Raw genomic sequence first — 22,415 nt, forward strand, 5'->3', positions numbered from 1 at the left:
ATATTTTTAAAATCTCAAACATACTCAGGCTGTTTCTTTCATAGTGGTATATTTAAAAAAAATGTTTAACGATACACCTAAAACAAATAAAAATAATTGACATTTCAGTTTGAACGAATCGTCACTACTTCGACAATGTTGGCGGTGTGCTGAACGCTGGCGACATTATACCGTATCTTCGAAAAAAATTGTTTCGGTAAATGTAATGTTCACCTCCCATGTGTTACATATCACGTTATTTGACGTATACAATTTTTCTAATCACGATTTACAATATCAAACCTCCATAATTAACGCGTATTCGGCCAATGAGTTGGCTCCCTAGGTTTACGTAGTTTATTTGACGTCCGTGGCGGTACATTGTGATGACGTCACAGTATTCGTTCACCTGTTCAGTCAGAAGCTCCCGACTTAATTTGGTAAGACACGGGCCTTTAATCTCTATACGGCGGAAACAAACAGATCACCACTAACAATGTGGGGCACTTGTTGTGTCTTAGAAGACCCTGTTCTTTTGAAGAAAAAAAAACACGAAATACATCCGCTGTAAATCGTCGCACTACCGATACCACGAACTCTGAACATCCCTTTTTATCTCGAGCTCATCCAAACCATCTTTCTTTCTCCTCCTTTCAATCAAGATACTGTTGAAATACCTACCAACAAATTCTCTCTTGCCACCCCCTTGTTTTTGTCATAGCCGTTTCTCTGACATGATTCTAGTAAAAAAAAAATGATTATTTTCCGAGCCTCAAAATTTGTCCCATTACAGTAAAATGAATACACGGCAATTAACTGACATAATTGCCGTGTACCACATCTCAGTTACAACCGAACTTTCACTACTGATTTTTCTCGCGAGAATTATGCACAGTGAAATTATTAGAGGAACACTGGCGAGGATGCAACTCCCCACTGGCAGTAAGAAAGATAAATAACGAACAAACACGCCACATTGTCACGGAGATGACGGGAACGTGAAATATCATTGGTTTGTCTCACAGAGGAATTGTAGGGGTCAGCGAGAATAATTCTGCCCCGTCTCCGAGTCACCAGAAGTGGCGTGAATCACCCGTCCTTGTCGTTTATAATAAGGAAGTGGGATCATTTGATACCGTCTTCCGAATTCATTTCAACGAAAGTTGTAATTTGTTTATACTCGACAGTGTTGTGAAGCTGTAATTGTTCAGCTCCAAACTTGGTAAACCAATAACTTATTTCCAGTTGTCTGGGTACTGTTTGTGTATATGTATCCCAACGTTTAACTCAAGTGCGTTCATTTGGTACTACAAAGTCATTTAACTCAGTTGTACTTAGATCAAAAAATTATAAACAAAAATACAAAAGACGCAACTCTCCAACGCGGAATCCCCTTTAGTAATTGCACACGCATCGCTCTTAAATACCACGTTGGTGGCGCGAAAGGTCGAAATACGGAGGTGAAATTTAACATGAATAGAAATTTCAAAAGACAACGTTTTTTTTTTTTTCCTTTGTCGAGATTTGCCGTAACTGCGCAGGTGGTGATTTCGTATTGATTCCGTGATGGCGGATGTGTCTAACAGAATAAAAAGTGATTTGTGACCAAACCAAGTGTTAACCACGGACTATATGATGGCGAATAAGCGTTTCGCCTACATAATCATTTAACATCAAGCACACAGAGTGAGTTCCCAGGAGGGAATCTACAGAAAGTGGATGAATGTGTAATTTAGTTTCCCAACAATGTAGTTTTCCTTCGTGTCAGGGATTACCATACTGGGCGATTACGGTAGAGGACGGCTCATACGCGACCCCAATTAGCCTCATCGATAGAATTTTCTTTCAAAAACTACGTTTTCAATTTACAAAGCGTTAAATTCGACCGGATTATGTGTGTGTAATTATAAGAAGGATAACTTCTTTTTATTCGTGATTGAAATGATTCCATACCGTACGAGGCCGAAATATGCTAGCAACATGCATGTCAAATTGGTAAAAATATATTATTGTTCACAAAATTTTAATATTGACGGCATTCCCGTTTTTTTGGCGAAATTATTTATTTATTTTTATTTATTTTTTAAATATTTTGTCTATAATGCATAGTAAGACGAACTTGGGTTTCCAAATGACCACATATGTCATTGCGCGATATATTACGTAGTTACTTCGCCCATGCAAATGAACAGGTACATTTCGGACCAATGACTATTCATTTCCAGGTGTTTGCTTACTATTAGCATATATGTAATATTAGCGAATCCACGGAGCTTCAATGGTTCACTAATCATCCACAAGGCATCACGACCGCGCGACAAACGGGGGTTTCAGGATCTATAAATTTGTACGGCAATTTGCATCATAAACGTCATATTTAGATCATAATCTACAACACAAACAATCCAATACTAAACATTTCCATGGAAACTGCATGCGATTTCTTGTATCTTCAGTCTACTATCAAGTTGATACGACATATTTAAATAAAACAGCAGTAAATCGGTTGCAAAATTCCACGTTGAACGCAAGAGTGCCGCCCTTGTACGTTGGGTACCAACAAACCGCACCTACTTGCAACCGTTGGTGTCTGACACGAACACGTTATCGATAGACACAAAGATAACGTGCAACCATTCATTGTGTGAATTACACGATAAACAGCAATTATTTACTACTTCATGACTCACAGAGGTGACAGGCGAACTCTGTGAGTCAACGAGCTATTGAAACACGCGTTCTAGTTAATTCTTGAATTACGAATCACTGCGCAATGGTAACAGTATTTACGTACACGGGCGGGAAACAAGCCTACGATTCATGTTCTCTGTTATTCTCTAACGCATGGGTTATTCGACCCCGGGTCAAGTTTCCAAGCCCCGGGATATAACATTACAATCCGACGGAGAGTTTATGTTACTCCGGGCAATACTTTAAATTAGTGCGGAACTTAGTGAACATGAGCAGTATACGGGGAGCAAAGACCCTGGCTGTCACCGATGATTGAATTGAAATTGGTATCATAGATTTCTCAATCCAAGAATCTGCAGATACTATTGGCTCCCGTAGTTTGATGAATAACAGTTGGTTGACTCAGATGCATATCCTAGCATTTTCATTTATCATATCGTAACTGGTATTTGCAGCTTGGTGCTTTTTTTAGCTGTCAAAGGACGGGAAACGTAGAGGGGTCGTAAGCATGAGAAAGCGCGTTTATAGTGCATTTGTGTGTGGGCGTGGCAAATGCAAGGAGAATACGTAGTCACGTACTTACAATATTGATGTTCTAGCATAATTATTTTTCAATAATTAATCGCCCCAGAGAGATAATATTAAATCAATATCTCTAAAAGATGATCGGTTCCGTTGCCCGTATATTTTATAGCACTTGTCGTACAGTAAGCGTTACCACGGAAACGCAAAAGCAGTATCATATCACAGCCCAGAGGGACTGTGATCATATATTGGCTAGACCGGCACCATATCGAATGACAGGCACTGAATCTTTGTTTCGGCACATACTGTGGAATACTTTATTTTCGCTGAAAAGGCTTTTTGGGCGTTTTGCTTGGAATTTATTGATTTTTGATGAGTTTAATGTGAAATATAGTAAAAAAAAGTATATTTGCTGGATTTTATTTTCACGGAATCATCCCTTCAGGGAAAATAGCGAAAATAAATTCCAAGCAAAAATAAAGTGTTCTACAGTAGTTGCATTAAAGTAATTAGACCCCCTGGCTGTGTATCCACGTCGAAATTCTGCCCTTGAGGCATTGTAAAACGTAATAAAATGTTGCATATGAGATTGATATTATTTTTTGAATTATGTATTTTAATGAAATGACGGATAACAAGTCATCTGCTAATGTATCATGTGTGGGTGTTGCGCACTCTATTCTGCGCATCGGGTCAATCGATATATCATACGGGTAAGCGTCATGCGAGTTCGAACGTTTTTTAAGGGAGTTCGAGTCAAAGTGAAATGTTGCGCTACTGAACATATTACGTATATTTACGTATAATGCTTTATTGAAAGAGAATTTCCCATTGTATAATATTGGAAACTGTTATCACACTGGAAACCCACTGATTAGTTTCAATAGTATAATGATTTATATCAATAATAATCTGGGACTTCGTTTTATCCAATGACACCACACAAATTTACAAGATATAACGAAATAATTTCACCATAAAAAAAACAGTTTCTATGACATTTCTCAAAAAAGAAAATCATCCGGCGGTATCCTAATGTTATTAACTCATAATAATGTTTCCAAACACGATGAAGATGCCATGTAATCTGAAATTCGTCCTGAACCTATAGAGTAGCGAAATATTCAAGAGAATTTTGTTTATTTGGAACAAAGTTCATGGACACTCGGAATACATACATGTAACAACTATACGTACACGACTGTAAAATAGTCAAAATGAACAATATTTACTACTGCTCTTAACTTCGTACATACTTAGCGAAACGCAACTATTGCCTTGGTAGCAATGAAAACCCTTCAGGATTCCAACCCAACACATCGATCAAAATCCAACATTTCCGACCTGAATTCAATGACATTTTGTCCTGGTTCAGTGAAACATAGCGAAGAATTTTCGTCTTACGGGCATGAATTGTACGACCAAACGGCGTAAATCATTCCCCACACCGTTGCGATTGTATAAATACCACCGTTACTTGAATCATGATAAATCAGTGCTACCGCATTTTCTACTAGCCTAGGGCTAACTAGGTCGTTGCTCGTCCAAAGTCCGTTCAGTATTCCACGGGTCCGCTGTTACATACAGGCAACACGGCGTGGATTAATTCAGATGAACAAACAACTTGACGTTTTTCTATTTTAATTTGCCAGGTACACAAATATTATTAAATTACCAAATATTTTATTCATCGGACCATATTACATAATAATATTATTAATACCGCCACTCATTGTGAATTCCCCGTTGATATGTGGGGTACTATCCACACATGCCTACAGCTGTGTAGTCGTGTAACTTCCTTTTTCTAATTTAGATCGCTAGTCTCATTCAACTCGGATTAGTCGAAATAATTATTTTCATATTTGTTATTGTATTAATGTTGTTTCACATGCACTATTCTCTTCACAAACGCGTCCCCACCTATTTGGTTCCAGAGTTTCTCTCCTCGGCGCGTTGAAGGGAAATGCACACCTAAACATCCCTGTGTCACATTTCAAGCAATTTTGCTGTTTCACGACGAGTGCGCAGCAGCACAGACGCAGATAGGCAGGAATGCACTCCTTATCGTAAGTGTACTAGTAGCATCGGCATTGTTGTACATCAATTTTTCCTAAACCTGGCGATCTTGACATTTTTCTAATAATATCTGATCATTGTCTGACTGAATACCGGCAAAATCAATGCTCTACTCCATCTACATTGGCCCATTATTGATTTTTACGTCTATCGCGGAATTTCCCGTCTTTTCACTGTGCTTTACATCCGATAACCACGTGGTAGATATCTCTTTGTTATTTGTTCATTAACTCGAACATTTTGAAATATTGAACTCACAGCATATACCCAGTGGCCCCGCTGTGTTAATCGTTCCATGCAGCTAAACAAGACCTGCTTTATGTTTTTTTATTCCATGCACACACATACACTGTCACACTTATTCCATTTTATTCAGATCGGTCGATGTACGTAGGTGATTTGACTGACGCACGGGAATTAATATCATCTCAAGTTCCAGATTGATTCACAAATTTAGTCTTATAGAAACAACAGATGAACGGAATTCCGAAAAGAATAAATAAAGTAAAAACTGAACAAGACAATGTGGATATTTTTGAGCATTTTTGTTATTAATAATCGACCATGTATGTTGAGATACACAGTTGAATATAGAGTTCATTGTATTTACTTTTTGTAGCACGCATAAGTATGAAATGGAGAAATACGCGCATGCGTTTTGAAATAATATTACGTACCAATATTTAAAGCAGTTTGAAATGCAGGCTCTGGATGGCGCAATTTTGGGCATTCCATCCCAGTTTCTATTATTATTATTTACAAATCTGAATTAATTAATTTGAATTTGTATTTTGCAGTTAATTTATCATTACCTATCCACAATCTCATCATTTTATGGTGTGATATATTAGTCTGAAAATGGCACCTTACTGAATTGCAAAGTGTGGTCATTTAGAATTTAAATGAATAAATAAATTAAATGTCTGTGTCAAAAATATCTTTTCTAGTACCACCTTTTTTACCATCGTAACATCATCGGCAACTCGACAATGTTGCACACAAGCAAACGTAATGAAGGTTAAACATGACCATGCAATACTCTCGTTGCACTGGTGACTGTTGACCCGACGACAAAAGTAATTTTATAATCGAAGCAATCGTGTTGAAAGGCAGCTATGATATAATCCCGACTCATAATAACAATAAAGAAATTACAATTTTCATCACTTGTAAGCACTCGTAGAATCGCACCCCTTGACGTCCACTGTTCCGAAGAACTCGTGTGTTCCCACACATCGTTGTAATTATTATTGTAATTTTCTCTCTGGCTTTTGTCAATAATTTGTTTTTTGGGTGGAAAATTGTTCTTAATTAAACAAGCCGTTCTGTTTTGAAATGGCGTTATTTTTGCATGCCGGTCATTGGCCGTACTTAGGCATTGTCGTTGATAGATTTACTGTAGTAGTGTCATGTGACAAGACAAATTCTGATTGGTGACAATACAGCTTTAACGAAATGCCTATCATCAAATTGATTGCTGTACGGCGCAGCTTGACACGCCCTCATCGTTCATTTTTGTGTGTATGTCTTGCGAGGGAAGCTCCAATCCACTCAAGACGTCATTTCCATCATGTCTATTTCGCAATTAATTATCACTGGTGTCAAAAACAATTTATTTAACCCCATGGTTTGTGAGAGTATAGTTAGCGGAACGTTGAATCATTCGTTGTCCTTCTTGCACTCTGTGGTTGTTACTTAGTTTAATTACATGTATTCACAACAGCGTATGCGTACAGCATGCGCGTCCTACAGGGATTCCCGGTAAACAATTTCGACAAGAAAAGCGCCACCACGTGGATTAGACGAAATTATTTAGTCCTTTGAGTCATGGGGGCGCACTCGCGTGATGGTCAACATTTGTGTTTACAAGTATATCCCTGTTCTTTCAAGTGGTAATGATACTGATGCTCGCCTTACTAACAATATATTATACCGGAAATGTATGCGGGATATTGTTTAACAGTTCCCTGTTATTTGTTTCGTTGCAGGGCCTTCTGTGAATGGCAATTGGGGCGGATGGTCTCCTTGGACTAACTGTCCTGTGACATGCGGTAGTGGAGTGTTGAGTCGTTACCGTCTGTGTAATGATCCGGCGCCTATGAACGGCGGTATGGGTTGCCAAGGAGAAAGACTAGACCAATCAGATTGTGAGGGTTTGAATTCTTGTCCAGGTGAGTTGTTATCTCAGCTTTAAATGGGATGTTGCATTGTTTCTATTTTCAAAAACTCAGTTTTTGTGTTTAATGTTTTGTTATATCAATGATATCGCATGGTGTCGTTTATTTCTAATGAAATATTACAGTATCTATATTTGTATTCATAGTATAATTGTATTTTATTCCAGCGATGACAACCGGTGTAGCTGGTAACCTCCCGGATGATGACGATTGTTCATGTGGGTGTAAACTGCTTACAACTCAAGGCACCATACGGTCTGCTAATCTGCCCTGTGGGCAGAACGCTGTGTGGATTATCAGTCTCTCCGATGGCCTGAAAATCAATCTCACTTTTCACAATTTTGACCTCGATCTGTCACGTGAGTGGCTTAAGGTGCGTAATGGTGGGTCGGTGACAGCGCCGCTGATAGTCTATCATACAGGTAACCGGGCACCCAGACCAGTTATGTCGTCCAGGAGTCAACTTTACATCGAATATAAATCTGCAGTAGATGAGCCTGTTCCACGGACGGGATTCAGCGCTTCCTACTCATCTTTCAGTAAGTTTACATTTTTTGAGTGTGTGAGAAATGTTAATGATTGGTTTGGAATGATTCCGTTTTATTCACTCTAATATCTGAAATGTAAATCTGTCCACCACGTTAGACCGTCCATATTACCCTGTCCACTCTAGAACTAAATCAAATCCGTCTTAACTGAATTCGGCTTAGTTTAATTCGAATTTTTTGTCTCCACTGTAATTTCGAATGTTATCTTGATTCGGATTCAAACACGCTATCTATGCCCACGCATACACCGTGTTTAGTTACACCAAAGCATGTGCGTGTAGTACCATGGTTAAACCTATGCATCTTGAATAATCAAAAGAATAATGTTCTGGCCCAGTGATTGAGAGCGGACGATGATCCAGTTGTCGCACTGTTAAAACCATTCTCAATTTGGGTCACGCTCATTCAATTTTTGGGCTTGATTGTTGATTTTTACCACGATGTTATTATTTACTCCTATGTTACGTATTTTGTTTTTATCTATGCTTAGTCGACATCATAGCGGAGATGGTCATGTTTACCAAAAACTAATATTCTCAGCACTTTGTATAATATGGCTTCCACTTTGTGCATTTAACAAACTGCAGATTTGTGTTCACCTAAGATGATTAATTATACTATTAAATCGATTTCTTCAATTCACTCAGCACATACTGAGGTACAATTAAGCTTCGTCACTAACAGAGAACCTATATAAAGTTGCTTATTTTATGAATGTATTTTTCCCGAAATTTTCCTGTACAAACACATTTCCAAAATTCTCTTTGTACAGATAATGTGTGTCCCAAAGCAGCAATTTCCATGAGTTTCTGGTGGTAAACCCTTAACTGTGAATTCCGATGTTCGGAAATTCAAATTTCAATCTGGGCGCTTTCATCCGTCTATGGCTCAAGTAACGACAATATGTCACCCCTAGACCAGGTTAAAATCATTGTCTGTCTCGATGAATTGGAATAATGGTTTCAAAGTTAGCGCTGTGAAAAAAAAAAAGTTGTCTACAGTTAACAACGTTCAATTTGTGCACCAATGTGTGCTTGAGAACGCACGCGCATTTAATGTTTCGGGCAGAGGGGCCGTATCTAATTGGCAATCGAATTCGGCTTGCTGGTGATATTTCTATCAGAGCAATAAACCGCGTTAGTTAATCCGGATTAGACCCTGCTTCATCCAAATTAGCGTAAGGTGAGAACGTTACAGAAAAGTAAAAATATTGTATTTTTAGCTCCGCTGTCGACTTTGTCGAGCGGAGCTTATCATATGAGTGATTGTCCGTCGTCGTCCGTCGTCGTCGTCCGTCGTCCGTCGTCGTCGTCCGTCGTCCGTGTCAATGTTTTACTTTTTCGACTTCTTCTTGAAAACTACAAGCCTAAATGCTTTGATACTTGGTGTATATGTACCTTGGGTAGACCTCTCTTAGGTTTGTTCATTTCATGTTGATATCTTTAATTCTCTAATTTTGGTGAATATTTTTGTCATTTTTGGTAAAAACTGATATTTTCGACTTTTTTGGTAAAAACTGATATTTTCAACTTCTTGTTAAAAACCGCAAGTCCAATTGCTTTGATACTACATATATAGGTACTACATGTGGACCTCTCTCAGATTTGTTCATTTCGTGATGATATCTTCAATTCTCTAATTTTGGTGAATATTTTTGTCATTTTTGGTAAAAACTGATATTTTCGACTTCTTGTTAAAAACCGCAAGTGCAATTGCTTTGATATTACATATATAGGTACTACATGTGGACCTCTCTCAGATTTGTTCATTTTGTAATGATATCTTTAATTCTCTAATTTTGGTGAATATTTTTGTCATTTTTTGGTGAAAAGTGATATTTTCGACTTCTTGTTAAAAACCGCAAGTCCAATTGCTTTGATATTACATATATAGGTACTACATGTGGACCTCTCTCAGATTTGTTCATTTTGTGATGATATCTTCAATTCTCTAATTTTGGTGAATATTTTTGTAATTTTTGGTAAAAAGTGATATTTTCGACTTCTTGTTAAAAACTGTAAGTCCGATTGCTTTGATACTATTCATATTGTTCATTTTCTAATGATGTCTTCTGTTCTTTAATTGAAATGTGCATTGCTAACAGCGGAGCTATCTCAGCCGATAGGCTGCTTGTTTTTATTATTACATATTACTAACATCATGTTACAAAGATGAAGAAAATGAATAAAAAATATGACGTCACCGTATTTAGTTGCGAGAAAATGGATCCATAAAATACTGTGATGGATGTCTTTCCTGTTTTAGAGCATTTTACTATTGTTCACTGTGGCAAGGATATATTTCAAAATGTTGCTTAGTTACATATGGTGACTCTAGAAAAAGATATATAGTGTCTTACAAAGTACTTTCTGATGTCTAGAGGTATTGCAAAATTGACAATATTTGTATAGACCACAAAGAAATGTATTTGAAAATCGTAGCTAAAATGGCATTTTATGCATATTATTTCAGCGTTTTTTTCTCAAAAACAGATTGACAGTGACATACTATAATATTCATTGGTTCAATTATTTTTTTTACCGAAAATGGCTTTCTGTGTTTACACAGAGATCACGTGACTATACACATCCATACACACACTATCTTGTCGATTTTATATCCAGTGTGAAATAAGCTTTCCATCAATATATAGCTTTGTGTTGTTCAGTAAATATTTTATATGAAAATATCAGTTTAGAAAATCAATACCAAAAACGTGTACAGCATCCTTAAACGATTAAATGTTGACAAGGCTTGACATGGAATAATGTCACTGCTTTATTGCGCTAAACTCACGAATGGCATTACACTGTAGCGTGGTTTCGAACTAGATCAGCTCAAAGTGGGGACCGGGCTATTGACTGCGTGCTGGATAGAAGAATGAACCTTGGCCACTCCTCGTAAAGGTGATTACACCAGGTTATTACAACATGGGTAATTGATTCACGCGTTATTGAAATGAACCGGATATCTGCCAGTGTTCGCATCCGTAGTACTATATTATCCACAGTACTTTATACTGTACGTGTGGCTCTGACGTATGTTAGTGATATCCAGTGTACAGCACATATAGACGGTACTGTTCACCTCCTAAATTATCGAACACATGCCCGTTTAAATATTGTACTCATTGTACAGTTCAAGCCATATCCTGCATTTTTAAAAGGGAAATTTATCATCAATCCCGTTTTTCGAGGATCTAGGCTGTACTTTAGGAACGTCCAGGTTGCGGTATAGGGTAATAACTAATCAATAAGTTATAATGGCGTTGCTGAGAACTTGAATCACAGTCCGTCCGGCACAATATCGTTGTGATGTGTGCTAAATGACGTGAAACTGTTTGTCAGAAGCTGTATGTACTCAGTATGAGATTTAGGTTATGGTCACGGTGGAGTGAAATCCGTTGTGAATAATTTCCTTTGAAATTCAAGTGATTCTAGCTGTTAAACGAATACTTGCATACCGAATTAATCGAATGAAAACACGGAAAACGCCATGAAAGAGCCGAACCCTCTTGGTAATTCAAGTGGCCATCTTGCGCATGCGTACATACACGTGTCCGGTAAGACTACACCTGTGCTTATTTTAAACAAGTGTGTCAGCGACGCGTACTATTGCCCCAAAATACATAGCTGACTAGAGCTGAAAGGAAAATATTTGTTTGCGGGAACTAAAGGCAGTTGAAATGTAATATTTGGACAAATTGTTGTAACAGTACCAGGGAACGCGGTCAGTATGCATGGCGCCCACGGAAGGTGGTCAGTCGATATTGCTGGCTGTACGCTGTGAAGACTATGACAAGCACCGTGTCAGTAACCGGTTAGTATATGTCTTACTGCCATTTGCCGTTTAGGTGAGGTGTAATTTGAAGTGAGTGTCGCCAAACTGCCGTATCACTGCCCGTTTTCTTTCAGACCAACGTGACCGCAGTGTTTTTGCATCCATGCGAAAAATGGGTGAAATCGTATTCGCTCTCAAGTTAGTCCTATCTTCTAACAAGGTCGTGGCGATATTTATAACACTTATATATTCTTTGTGACGGCACGACAACACATTTCTTAAGTTTGACCGGTATACGACGTTAATTAGTACTATTCATGTGCAAACATCAACTACGTGTTATACCTCGCGTCGCCCGACGTTAGTACCACAACTGGTTACTGTTGGCGGTAAATGTTATGCGGTGAATGTCTGCTCTGTTGCCGGGATGAGGTGTAGTGTTTGATAACGCCATGTCATCACGGACGACCTATCCGAGACCGGCTAATGAGGTCACAGTTCGGGCGATGAGAACACTGATTCCACGGAGGATGGTGATCGGACAGTCCAATTTGCCGTAGTATTCAAAGTCGCTGTCGCATATTGAGTAGGAATGTAATGGCATGATCAGTGCCGTTTACTTACTGCGTTAAGTGAGCTTAACTCTCAGTCTCGACCGAAATATGATTCCCTTAAAGGAATCGAAGAACATGTGAATACAAGAGAAGGGCATGTACTATACGCTTATAAAATATACACCTAAGTAGCGAGGTGCACCCCGGACTCACCTGCCTCCATAGTAAACATATCGCATTCTTTCTTTAAAGTCGTCTACTTGTCAGTGGAATGGAAAGCATGCTGTTTTCTCGGTCTCTCTGGCGGATACACGTATTTGGGGAGGGGATTATTGCATTCAGAACAACCATGATGAAAATGTTTTTTTTTTTGTGTGTGTGTGTGTGTGATAGAATTTATCGGTATGAAAGTAGACATTCTGTTGACAGTTTGGAACAAAGTATTTCGCGACTACAAAGTGTTCGAAATCTTCGTGTGCACGTGAAAGTGGAAATAAGTAGGCCAATTGTTACAGCAATACACCGGCCTGTATGTTTCTCATCACGGACTTGCGACATGAGAGAAACCAGTCAGTCTGTTCCTTTCCCCCGTCAAAACATGTCACAAACAAGGAGCAGTACTGATCCGAGAAATATAGCCTGTCTTATCAGACTCCGATTTCAAGAATTGCTAGATTTGTTTTCTGTCGTTAATCAAACACAATACCGCCCTTCTTAATGAGTCAACCATTGTATAACCATGTTCACAAAATACAGCATTGGAATTACCTTCAAGTTTCCTTAGTCATAAATGCAATCACAGTAATTGTCAATAATTAATATCCCATTCTTAATACTCAACGGTTAGCATAGACAATTTCTGATAGTTCAAAACGGATTAAGGTGGAAGTCCAATCATAATATTTCCGCTTTTGGAACGCGTTATAACGCTCGCAAAATGACCGCCTTCCAAAAAAGTACAAGTCATTTTCTTGAACGATAGGCTAGTGATTCCAACTTTTTTTTCAAAATGAATAAATTTTGGGTATTTTCATTCACGAGTAGGTTTCTACCGTAAACAGATTTTCGACCAAAAAAATGAGAAACAGCGAATTTGTCAGTATCATGTACATTATTAGAAATGAAATTGTAAGACACGGCCGATTGGTCAAAGTCATTGACACTCTAATCCAATAATATAGCGTATATATATGCAATTAGCCAAAAACAACTTTTTTAAATTTAATTCACTGCCTACATCACATAGCTAAGTTATTGCTCACACTTTTTACTATGTGATTTAAAATTAGAACTGTTACTATCCCATCCCCTCAAAACTTCACCCCTTCTCTCGTTGTTAAGTGGCATATCAGTTAAATAGGACGCTTCGTATGGCCAAATGAGTGTGAAGTTCAAGGTTTGAACAAATATATTTGAATCAACGTTTGTCCACTCGAAAACGTTATCGATCACTTAGGCGATTCTTAATGTCATTCTCACTTGTTGACTTTCAGTCGCCATCATGTTTGCCTGTTTTTTCAAATATTTGAACTTTCTTTGATTGTCAATGTCAATGTCCGACTTGTATGTACAAGCATAGACCCTCTAATTTGGTAATTTACATAATCTCACAGTGTTTTGCATAACCTCTTCACGTAACTTGCGAGACTTCGTTGAGATTATCGCTTATGCGTGAACCGTTAGGTAAACGGGATTAAAATGATTACAACTTACATAGATCAGAGGAAATACCGCAGTTTCCTATCCTCCTTTTAGAGGGTCTATGGTACAAGTCATTCGATGAAAGTTTCTCGGCATCAGTGTACTGTGATGCTATTTACAATTTTGTAAGTTTTTTTTCACAGTGTTCAGATAATTATTAAACGTGTTCTTTTGGTAACAGATATTCGTGTACATAGTACAATTAGTTGCATGAATTAATGAAAAACGCTAGTACGCATGCGTCCCTGATTTACATATCAGTGCATGTAATTCGAAGCGCAGACGCACTGGCGGTATCATTGGTTCATCAAACAACTACTGCTACGTTTATTGTCAAAACAAGACATTTACCCTATGACAAATCTTACCGTTACTGTATTATTCAAGAGGTACTATGAAACACAATGTTCAAATTTTATGCAAAATGAAGTTACGTTTTGTATGTCATATGGACAATCAGACTGCTTTTGTACAAAAGTAAAATAAGAAAGTACCAGCTTGGTATTCGATACACCACTTTCACAGATTGAATGTAATGGTTGGGATATCAATCTCCAATACCACACAATCAACTCTTATGACGTCACATCATTATGTTTGTTTTTGGTTAACAAATGTCAAAATAAACGTATTTTAGTTATACATGGCGTTCCGCCGCCATGCACAAACATAACCAGCCTTGCCCTTTGATGTAACGCTTGTTTATATGATTTCCTTATATGCTGCTAAAAAGTTTATTATGTTATTACTTGTATGACAGTAGAGGCGGGAAAACTACTAGTAGCTACCTTATTTCCACTTCTCATTCATGATTTAGGTTACTCTATAACCCGGTGAGACTCCTTAACACATGCGTTGTGTAGAATCACTGTCATATCTGCCCCTCTGTCGCTGTATGCAAAGTATACAGTACTGGTATTTGAATCTCTTATTGAGCTAATAAGGTTCCTGTGCGTAAGTTTTTAAGTTGATCATGTGCTTCATGTGAACACTATGACACGCACTTAGAGATGTAACAATTGTGTAAACGTACACATCGCTACGTGCGACTTTTTGTGTGTGAGAACTGAAATTAACCTTGCAGCTGCCTCGGTGTTTTTACATATCTTCATCATACCGATAATTGTTGCTAAGTATTATATTTAATGGGTTAAGAAATACGGAACAATTGTGAAAAATGCAGGTTTCGACTCTCTTCATTTAAATTCGTTTGACTGCATCAGAACAAATATAAAATTAAAAATAATCCTATATATAAAAAATATGTGTATTAATTTATATTTATCTTTTTTATTTTTGATATTTATACTTCAAAACAAAATACATCAACCGCGCCGGAAATGCGATATCTTTGCGGGCGGACCCATACTCCTCTCACGTGGTGACTGTGGGTAACCACACCATGCCGCAATGTGTATCCGAGTGACTCGGGACACCTAATGAGGTCACTCGATAACTTATCGCGAAACCCATAAATTAAAAATGCACTGCCTGCCTACTTTGGTCTGTCTAGTAGCTTATTTGGGAATTTTGAAACTTAAGCTTGTGCAACTAAAACGGTGGTCATTAATTCGAAATTAGAAATTGCAAAAAGCATATCTTGTGTCAGTCCAAATTAAAGCTTCATTATTTTTTGGTGGAAATTTAAAAAGAAATTTCCACATGAAACATGATCAGCGGAACCATTGGAGTAAATATTCACCGAACTGTCATTTAGCGCTTCTTCCTCGATTATATAATTTGGAGGTATTTTACGACGATTTTGTTAGAAGATTTTGGCGTCATATCGCGCTCCAAAGTGAGAGCGTACTTTAGGTGGTGATTATTGTCCTTGCTTTACGCCACGGGTTGCTTTAATGAACTATGGTGCCGTATAGACATGGAGCTTCGCGGTGCCTATGCAAGTAAGTGCCAGTGGCGTTGTATCTCCGGCCCGGTTACGACTAGAGTCGAATCGTGTACGTGGAATGCATGATGGGTATCGGTGTTGCTATTCCCACTAGATTGTTTATGTTGAATGAAAAATGCATTGTCAAACAGAAACTAGCCCCGTTTTGGGGGGATAACATAGACCAGACTGCGGTGCCTGTGGTGTAAGAATATGCCACTATACACGGTGACTACAAATCGATTAGCTCCATATTGTTATTTGTATTACCTAATACTACAACATCGTCAAAGGTTATAAAAACCGAGCGTGACAGATTTTCAGACTTCAGTACACTCATAACTGTGTACTGTGAGAATATTGGTGCTCACAGTCCGTGACTACGTGCCACAACACAATTACCAGCCACTGCCAACTGGGGCAGGCCTTTGTCTCCAAAACACATTAATCATGATAATTTTCGCCATTTTGCGGCGATCTGTCAACACAATGCCATGGCGTTTAGTAGAAGGGAAACACCTCGGGGTTTTGTTAATCGAAGCATTGCAAACCAACTTGCATTGTTTGTCTCGAGTCTTGGTTGTACACGTGACTGATCATCGAACGTAAAATCTGACTACGTTAAGCAGTCTTATATATATATGTACATAGATAGGTATCGACGCGGAGCCGCAAGAGTTTCTATTTATATGCTGTGTTCGTAAGAAAGTAAAAACAAATATTAAGTAGACATTTCAATATTTCGAGTAATATCAAATATAACACATTGTTTTCAATGCAATCACCAATATCAAATAAAGTGCATGCCACTCTTATCAGAACTATCTATATGAAATGTACAATACCTACAAGGTACTCGCCAATTTCAAAAGCCTTTGTCACGAGTAATTTTTTTTTTATCAAGCGGTAGATACAATAAATCACTCATTTGTCTCTATACTATATAGGCCGTTGCGCTGCACAGTAATTTATTTGTAAATATTTTTACATAATGTACAGTTTATACGTTGTGGAAGTTGTATCATTCACTATGATGCACACTTGTCGACTGTTACCATGACATTTTTTTTATAGACTAACTTACCCGCATGTCTGATTGGCGTTACTTAAAGCATAGCATTCGACGCGCCGCTTCGTCTTTGAGATCGGACCCACGTGACGTAGTCAATGCGAGTAAAATCATTTTTTTTTGTTTACGCGATATTCGATATAAAATTTTACTTCCATTTATTTCATTAATGTGGAAAAATTCAAACTATAAAGACAAATTATTTATACTTTCTCAAAATTGCTCATCTTATGATGTTGTCAATTCCATCTGTTTTTTCCTGTTCAATTATTGAAACAGTTGAATAAGTATATACTGTATATATGTATGTATGTATGTACCCAGAATTCTCAGCGAAATGTAAACTGTAATTCGCCACGAGGTCTGACTTCACCGAGTATTTGCTTTGGTAACTTCAGTTTCGCTAAAATACATCTACATAAAAACTGTTGAATAATGTTTTTTTAGGGAATGGGGGGCGTGGAAAAAATCGACACCTAGTGCAAAGTCTTTGTGTGTTTATACTAGCATGTTACCTTGCGTGGATTTATTTTTGTCAAAGGTTATGTTGATACGAGTTTCTCTAGTTCGGACTGTCTAATTAATCATTCCAAACAGAGTGCAAACATTGACATACATGCATAATGACAGATTTAGAGCACCGTTTTAACTCAGCATATTGATGTGTTGGTATATATGTATGTATTAATTTATGACGTAAAAGTAACTTTGGTCTGGTTCCCATTGGGTTATCGCGGACTTGGTCATTTGCGTTTGAGAAAGTATCTTCAATGTCGGTATATATTAATGCATACCATCGGAAGAAAGTATGGAATTCTGCTCCCCAATTTGTTTTTCACGATATCTGTGCGAACGATATCTCGCGACGCACAACAATTTGGAATTCCAAACCAGATATGTTGGGTAGTTTACTGACGGAGTTTATATTGCCACTAAATGCTTTCAAATTAACTTTGTCCTAAAACTAGTATGCATGACGTAGATTTTCATTCCAAATTTGGGTCAACTCTATCCAATCCACTGACGTGTGTGTCGGCGTAATATAACCACGACGATAATGGAGATTACGCTATTTTTAGCAGGGTAGCAATGTGTTGTTGTCTGCGCAAAACAACAAACAAACATATCTATATACCTGCCAGCAGTATTCAATATGTTGCAACTATAAATAAAACATGCACTATAATAATAATAAAGCCTGCGCGAGGGCTGTTCTAACCTGGATTACATTTATATTAGCATGCTAATTGGTCACTGGTTATAAAAGTTCGAAATATAATATTGTTCCAAATTGGAAACATTTATTTAGACATTTGTTACAATCCCGTTTAATTTGATTTATACAGTTTGTCATGATACTTCTTTTTTCGTGTTGTGTAAACTGTGAAATATTTTTTTCTTTTTATTGTGATGATCCCCGATAAAAATACTTTGACAAAGTGTATATATAAGTAAATGAATAAGTAAATTCTATTTCATTATTTAGTGGGGGTGGAGCGATTAGTATTGCGTAATGAATCCCATCGACTTATAGTGCATATGTGTTCGTACATGTGATTGTATGTATTGTGCTGTTGAAAGGTTACGTAGTAAAATTTCATTTACTATTTTGTTTTATTTATGTTTCATTTCAGATTACACAACTAAACCTGCACCACCACTGCTGACACCGTCTACAGGAATGTCTACCGAAAATATTGTGAACAGTGTTGTCACTGTTGTGGGCATAGCCATCTGTGGTATCATCATCATCACCAGCATTGCTTTCGCCTTACACGCTCGGGCGAGGGTTCAGAAGAAGCGACGTGACAGAAATATGGGCTTGAACAGTGGAGAGTATATGGGACACAATATGATTGACACCTCACATGGAAGTGCCAGTTGGAATTTGGAAGTGTCATCGACTGGACAGAGTCTGCAAAGGCTATTCCATGGACCCACATCATCCATGTCTGAGGTTTCCACCAGTACCATGCGCAAGATGCGAGATAGGAGCCATCTATACAAAGTCGCGAAAGAAAACGAGGAGCTGAAACCTGGAATACATTACACGTCGCCTTATCATGACTCGTCTTACACGAGTATTTCTAGAAAAAGCAATGAAACACCAGTCAAAATTTCAAGCCCATCCCATAGTCCAAAGCATCCAAAAAAAAGCAGACAACATTCCAGGAACGCATCATCTCCATATCATTTGGGAGGTAGGAATGGTTCCTTAAGCGGCAGCAGTAGGCACAGCAGCGGTAGAACAGATATGAACACAACAACATTAGCCATACGAACACCAGAAGAGTATGCAGTCAGGGGATACAGTGTAATGGGAAGTGAGGCTACATTCAATCCAAAGCATGTTAATAATCGAGCAGACTATCGGAACAGTAAATCTTCCAGGGAGATGAAATCTAGTCGACACAGTGACACGAGTAGACCAAGTATGACAAGTGATGCAAACTCAGCTCCATATGTTAACAGAGAAGGCAAACTAACCCCATTAGGTATGGCAGTGGCTAGGAATATGGATGACGACCTTAGTCCTACTAAACCAGTGCAACAGAAGAGTAATCAAAGAGATCAACGAGATTATTATGGTTCCTACCCTAAAAAGAGAGAGCATGGTAGTGGTAGTGGTAAAAGGAGAGGAAGTGATCGTGATCGTAGTCCTGGTTCGAGGTCTGGTGGCAGTGGTAGACATAGGAGATATAATGATCGTGATCGCACCCCACCCCGTGAGAGCAGGGAACATAACTCTCGTGGCACAAGAGGTAGAATTCTTCCTGAAGTACAGGGCCGTGAGGCCCCACGACCAGCATTTTATGATCATTCTCATGAAATGAATGGACATCATCGAAACAATGCTATAAAATCACCATTAAGAGAAAAACAAAAACTTAAGCGTTCTGGAAGATCAGATAAAAACGCTGTTAGGAACATATCTCGTATGTATCGCTCAGGCTCTTCTGACACTGCCGATGGTCGAAGCAAGAAAGTTGTTTCTCCCGATCCCTGGCAATACCGAGAGAATAACCACACTCCACAACCAGAAGAGGAAAAACACACACAGGAGCTATTGTGGAGAATAAGGCAAGGACAGCCAAGTGAACAATTCCGACTTAGTTATATAACCTCGTCTGAAAGCCTGCCAAAAAATAGAGTTGGTGGACCACGAAGCCCCGACTCTGAAGGTGATGTTCTTAGTGATCCGAATCCTAGTAGGTATAATGATCCTAAGCCTTTAGAAAGGAGGACGTTGTCAGCTGGCAATACACTTAGAACAACTAGTCCAGAAAATATTGTACCCTTCATACCTAGTCATGTTAGCAAAAATAGGAGACCCGATACGCCATCTTCTCGATCGCGGACAAGTAGTGGACCTGGAACGCCTAGAAGATTGCACAAACATGGACAGAGCGATTTTTCAATCTCCCAGGAGGAGTACGAATATGACGACTATATGCCGTCGCTGCCAGGATCGTACTTCAACATGGAGCCTGTCTACCACCATTATCAAGATAGTTTTAAACCTGCAACTCCTGGTTACAACGTCAATGACAATCTTGATTCAATAAATGCAAACTTCCAGCCGCCAACCATCTGAACGTCGTGCATCATTGTGTACATCTCATTGTTGTTCAGCTGTGAGGTGTGCTAAACATGGCGTGACTGCAAAGCTGAGAAGTATATTCTCGAAAAAAGTACATTTGTGAAATTAAACGTTTTAGAATGTATACTTCATACTACATTCATAGGTTAATGAGCACCTATTTATCCTGCACCAGATTTACTTGACTCGACGCGCATTTTATTCTCCGAAATACGCGCATCTCCGTCGCTATTAAACTTAAAATTCTAGATGTTAGTAAATTTGTAGATATTACAATTTATCATTGATGGCGTGTAGGCGATCGTCATAATGTGAAGGTAAAGTGTCTTTTGTGTATGAAAAAAAGATCACCATTCCATTACAGTGTTTTTTTCTACCGGTAAAGTTGTCCATGGTACTTAAGTTCGTCGTGATGAAACTCATATGCACAACTTAAACTATACCGCGTCACGTCTAAGTTAATCCGTTGTGCGTTTAAGTATGGTATTTTGACATACTAGTAGTTGCTTCCTTACATTGTACATAGTAGGTTCACTGTGGTAGCTAGACTCGTATAACAGAGGGAGACCGTTGTTGTGATACCAGATAATCGTCGTGCATCTGTGTTATAACCGTGCAAATGACATTGGCAGGACGATTGCGCTCCAACAAACTTGTTAAATTGTGTAACATTTGTATAGGACTCGAGTGATGTATGTGACGTAACTGACGCAATCTTGACGTCATCGTAAATTGATTTCCCGGTGTACTATATTATAGCAGATGTATTTGAATTTTTAAGTGTAAATAATGTTAGTATTATTCCTCAGAAAATGTGCAGATACCGTAAGTTTGCATTGCGCAATTTAGACCACTTGTATATTTAAAAAGTACAATTTAAAATTTGATTATTTATTTGTATTACTTCCCTCCCCCTCCCCCCTTTTCCTTCGTTCGCCAATACGCTCTTTGTGTGACAGAGATCTCCCTGTTTTTGCCCGGCTCAAAGGGCACCTTTCTGTACGCCCATTCGTCGATTTTCAAAGACAAAAACATCTTTAGTTTGACTCCAAACAGATGGAAACTTATTTAAAACTGGGCTCGTCCTGCAGATAAACAGTTTGCTAGCAACCGACTTACATGGCCGTGTCAGTGTAACTTAAGACAACCGCATTCTTTTATTGTTGTATTTTTTTACCCTGTAACTGTAATATTACGGATATTTGTCTTCATCTTTAATGAACTGAAAATTGAAAACATAGAAACTGGTGTTTATACTTTTTATTAACATTATGATTTTTATTCTGTAAAGTACTTTTTATATGGCCACCTCGAGGATCTCGTTGTGTACTCGGTGTTACTCACTTACCGCAATTGACGTCATAGTCTCGCGCGATTAAAACACAATACTTCGTAAGCTGGCGATATCAATGATCATAATTCCTCGCAAGATATCATGCATCTTGTTTCGGCTTTAAAAATGCATATATATATATATATACAAAGAAGCACGGACCCGTTCAACGTTTGTGTTTGAGAAAAAAAATTAAATTATATGGGTTTAATATACGCGCTGTTGGTGACAGAGGAACACCGACTACACATAACGTGAACATTTACCTTTTAGACGTGATATTCGTAATCACGCGATATTTCCAGTTTAACTGGACATGACAGTAAATATACTTATTTCGTTGGAACAATGTAACACTGTGTGAATAATGTTTGGGTGGATGTATCTCTCTCAGATGTGTTCTTTCGTGAGAGTATTCCCGATCCTCTATTTTTAGCCAATGTTTGAGTTCGTTATCTGGAGCCGAAATTTCGGAGTTCAACCAACGATG

General features: G+C 38.2%; 1 protein-coding gene across 3 annotated transcripts in view; it reads left to right on the top strand.

Annotated features, from left to right (window-relative positions):
• The window catches only part of LOC102807554 (uncharacterized), a 60,079-nt gene extending 37,800 nt beyond the window's left edge, over positions 1-22,279 (top strand). For all 3 annotated transcript variants that reach the window (XM_078007258.2, XM_085497877.1, XM_085497876.1), the window contains exons 4-6: positions 7,263-7,445; positions 7,619-7,990; positions 18,626-22,279. In XM_078007258.2, the coding sequence (XP_077863384.1) occupies positions 7,263-7,445; positions 7,619-7,990; positions 18,626-20,586 (2,516 nt within the window). In that variant the 3' untranslated portion in view covers positions 20,587-22,279. The remainder of the gene's footprint in view (positions 1-7,262; positions 7,446-7,618; positions 7,991-18,625) is intronic.
• The last annotated feature ends 136 nt before the right edge of the window (positions 22,280-22,415 follow it).

Source organism: Saccoglossus kowalevskii, chromosome 4 (assembly GCF_978046115.1).
Source record: "Saccoglossus kowalevskii chromosome 4, keSacKowa6.1, whole genome shotgun sequence".
Classification (NCBI taxonomy): Eukaryota; Metazoa; Hemichordata; class Enteropneusta; family Harrimaniidae; genus Saccoglossus; species Saccoglossus kowalevskii.